Source organism: Scylla paramamosain, chromosome 8 (assembly GCF_035594125.1).
Source record: "Scylla paramamosain isolate STU-SP2022 chromosome 8, ASM3559412v1, whole genome shotgun sequence".
Lineage (NCBI taxonomy): Eukaryota > Metazoa > Arthropoda > Malacostraca > Decapoda > Portunidae > Scylla > Scylla paramamosain.
The window spans coordinates 19,362,040-19,364,539 of NC_087158.1; the positions used below are offsets into that span (position 1 = coordinate 19,362,040).

General features: G+C 45.8%; 1 protein-coding gene across 2 annotated transcripts in view; it reads right to left on the bottom strand.

The window, feature by feature from the left end:
- The window catches only part of LOC135102926 (nephrin-like), a 174,833-nt gene that overhangs the window by 18,817 nt on the left and 153,516 nt on the right, over window positions 1–2,500 (bottom strand). For both annotated transcript variants that reach the window (XM_064008603.1, XM_064008602.1), the window contains exon 14: window positions 311–423. In XM_064008603.1, the coding sequence (XP_063864673.1) occupies window positions 311–423 (113 nt within the window). The remainder of the gene's footprint in view (window positions 1–310; window positions 424–2,500) is intronic.

Consider the following 2,500-nt stretch of genomic DNA (forward strand, 5'->3'; position numbering starts at 1 on the left):
AGCACTTGAAAAGAAATAGCAATAGTGATCATTATTTCTTGGCTTGAAAATTTGCATTTTTTTTTTTTTTTACACTGCTTAGTATGTCTTGTTTTCCGGCCACCTCTGACTGAATGGAGCGTGGCTGGTGAGGAACCTTCTTCTATGCTATTCTATTTCTCCTATTCTGTGTTTGATAGCGGACTCACAAACAGGGCCAAAACGTCTACTGCTGTTTGTTCGTCCTTTGTATTTCTTTGCATTCCTCCTCCTCCTCCTCCTCCTCCTCTTTCCCCCAAGCCTTTCCCCCCTCCCAGCAACTGGTACTCACGGTGGCGAGGAAGGTCTGTGGGAGGCCTCCGTCATGGCCCGGGAGGCAGGATATCCCGAGGGAGGTGGCGCTCTGCTTCACCAGTGAGCATGAAGTGGGCTCCTCTGGGGGACCTACGGGTAAGGGAAGGCAGCTCTCAGTTTTATTCTTGCCTCGGTTCGTCAGTAAGTCGTCTTCTGTTGTGTTTAGTCAGTCAGGTCACTCGCAGCTCGTCTCGGGATAAATACTGGTTTAAAGTTTGGGTGAAGAATGCGAGCAAGAAGTTTTGGTGGAGGCAGAAAGGTTTGGGTGATGGTGGGAGGAGCTGCACTGGTGACGGGGAGCAGAGATCAAGGGGCGTGACGCTGGTGCAGACAATGTTTAGCTGGAGAAGAAGCGACAGGAAGCAACGATGCGAGGGTTTTAAGTGTGTGTGTGTGTGTGTGTGTGTGTGTGTGTGTGTGTGTGTGTGTGTGTGTGTGTGTGTGTGTGTGTGTGTGTGTGTGTGTGTGACAGTGACAGACATAATGAATTAAACGAGAGACAGAGAGAGAGAGAGAGAGAGAGAGAGAGAGAGAGAGAGAGAGAGAGAGAGAGAGAGAGAGAGAGAGAGAGAGAGAGAGAGAGAGAGAGAGAGAGAGAGACAGACAGACAGACAGACAGACAGACAGACAGACAGACAGACAAACAGAGAGAGAGAGAGAGAGAGAGAGAGAGAGAGAGAGAGAGAGAGAGAGAGAGAGAGAGAGAGAGAGAGAGATAAACATTAAAGGAAAGAAAGAAAGGAAAGATGGTATTGTGTCCTGCAAAACTAGTCTCAACTGCTCCTGCCCGTAATGGCCTTCAGATACACGGAGCTCGGATATCATCAGTGTGTAGAGGTGTTGGTGCTGTCTCTTTGGTAGTGGCATCGAATTACATAGACTTTTTTTTTCCTCCCCCAACCTCCCAGTTCGTGATAATATTCATAATAGGGAAATAATTAATGCCACGTTTCTACCATTAATTTCCAGCAATAGGGTAACTGGCCGCGTATTTTCCTCACGTACAAAGAAAAATAAAAAGAGAAAAAAAAATATAAAAAAAGCCGCCGATTAAATATGCTTTTCTTTTTTAGCTTTATTTTTTGCTTGCGATTCTAATCCTCGATGATTTTATTTTTTATTCTATTCTTTTATGAAATTACACATAAGATGGCGAGTGAAACGTGATGATTTGGCCCAAAAAAGAATGTTGCCAAACGCATTTCTTCCTTGATGCGTTGATAATGACGTAATGATGATGAGACTGGTGGCGGCGGCGGTGGTGGTGGTGGTGGTGGTGGTGGAGGTGGTGGTGGTGGAGGTGGTCGTGGTGTTAGTTGGAGCTGTGGTGGTAGAGGCGGCGCTGGCGTATGGAATAGTGGTGGTAGTGAAGTGGAAGGCGAAGGTGAGTGTTGTGCTAATTGTGATGAAGATTGTGAAGGTAATACTGTGGAAGTGAATAGGAAGAGAGAGAGAGAGAGAGAGAGAGAGAGAGAGAGAGAGAGAGAGAGAGAGAGAGAGAGAGAGAGAGAGAGAGAGAGAGATAAACGACCTAGATAAGGATGCGACACATTAGAGGTGCAAGGACAATGAAGTGAGAACAGTAGGTAAAGACGGAGAGATTAATTAAAGAAGAGGGACGGGCAGAAAAATGCAGTTAATTTACGAAGCAAGGAGAGAGAGAGAGAGAGAGAGAGAGAGAGAGAGAGAGAGAGAGAGAGAGAGAGAGAGAGAGAGAGAGAGAGAGAGAGAGAGAGAGAGAGAGAGAGAGAGAGGGTGGGGGTGGGGGGAACAGAGGGAAATAGCTATTTGTGATGTAGTAAGTCCCTCAGGTTCCTTTGATCTTAATGGTGACGTTAATGACTGGCGATCTCTTACCTGCAACTGTTGTTACTCGTAAATATTTACCTTGAATTACCAGTATATCTTATGTAACAATTATTATGTGTTACCTGTGGCTATAAAGTACCTGTGGGGAGAAATTACCCGTGGGCAGTCGTTATCTGTTGGCAGACGTTACTTGTGCACCAAAACCTATCTTGTACAAGACATCACATGTACACCAAACACAACTAGTGCATCAAACATCACCTGTGCACCAAACATCACCTGTGCACAATACATCACCTGTGCACAGTACATCACCTGTGCACAATACATCACCTGTGCACAGTACATCACCTGTGCA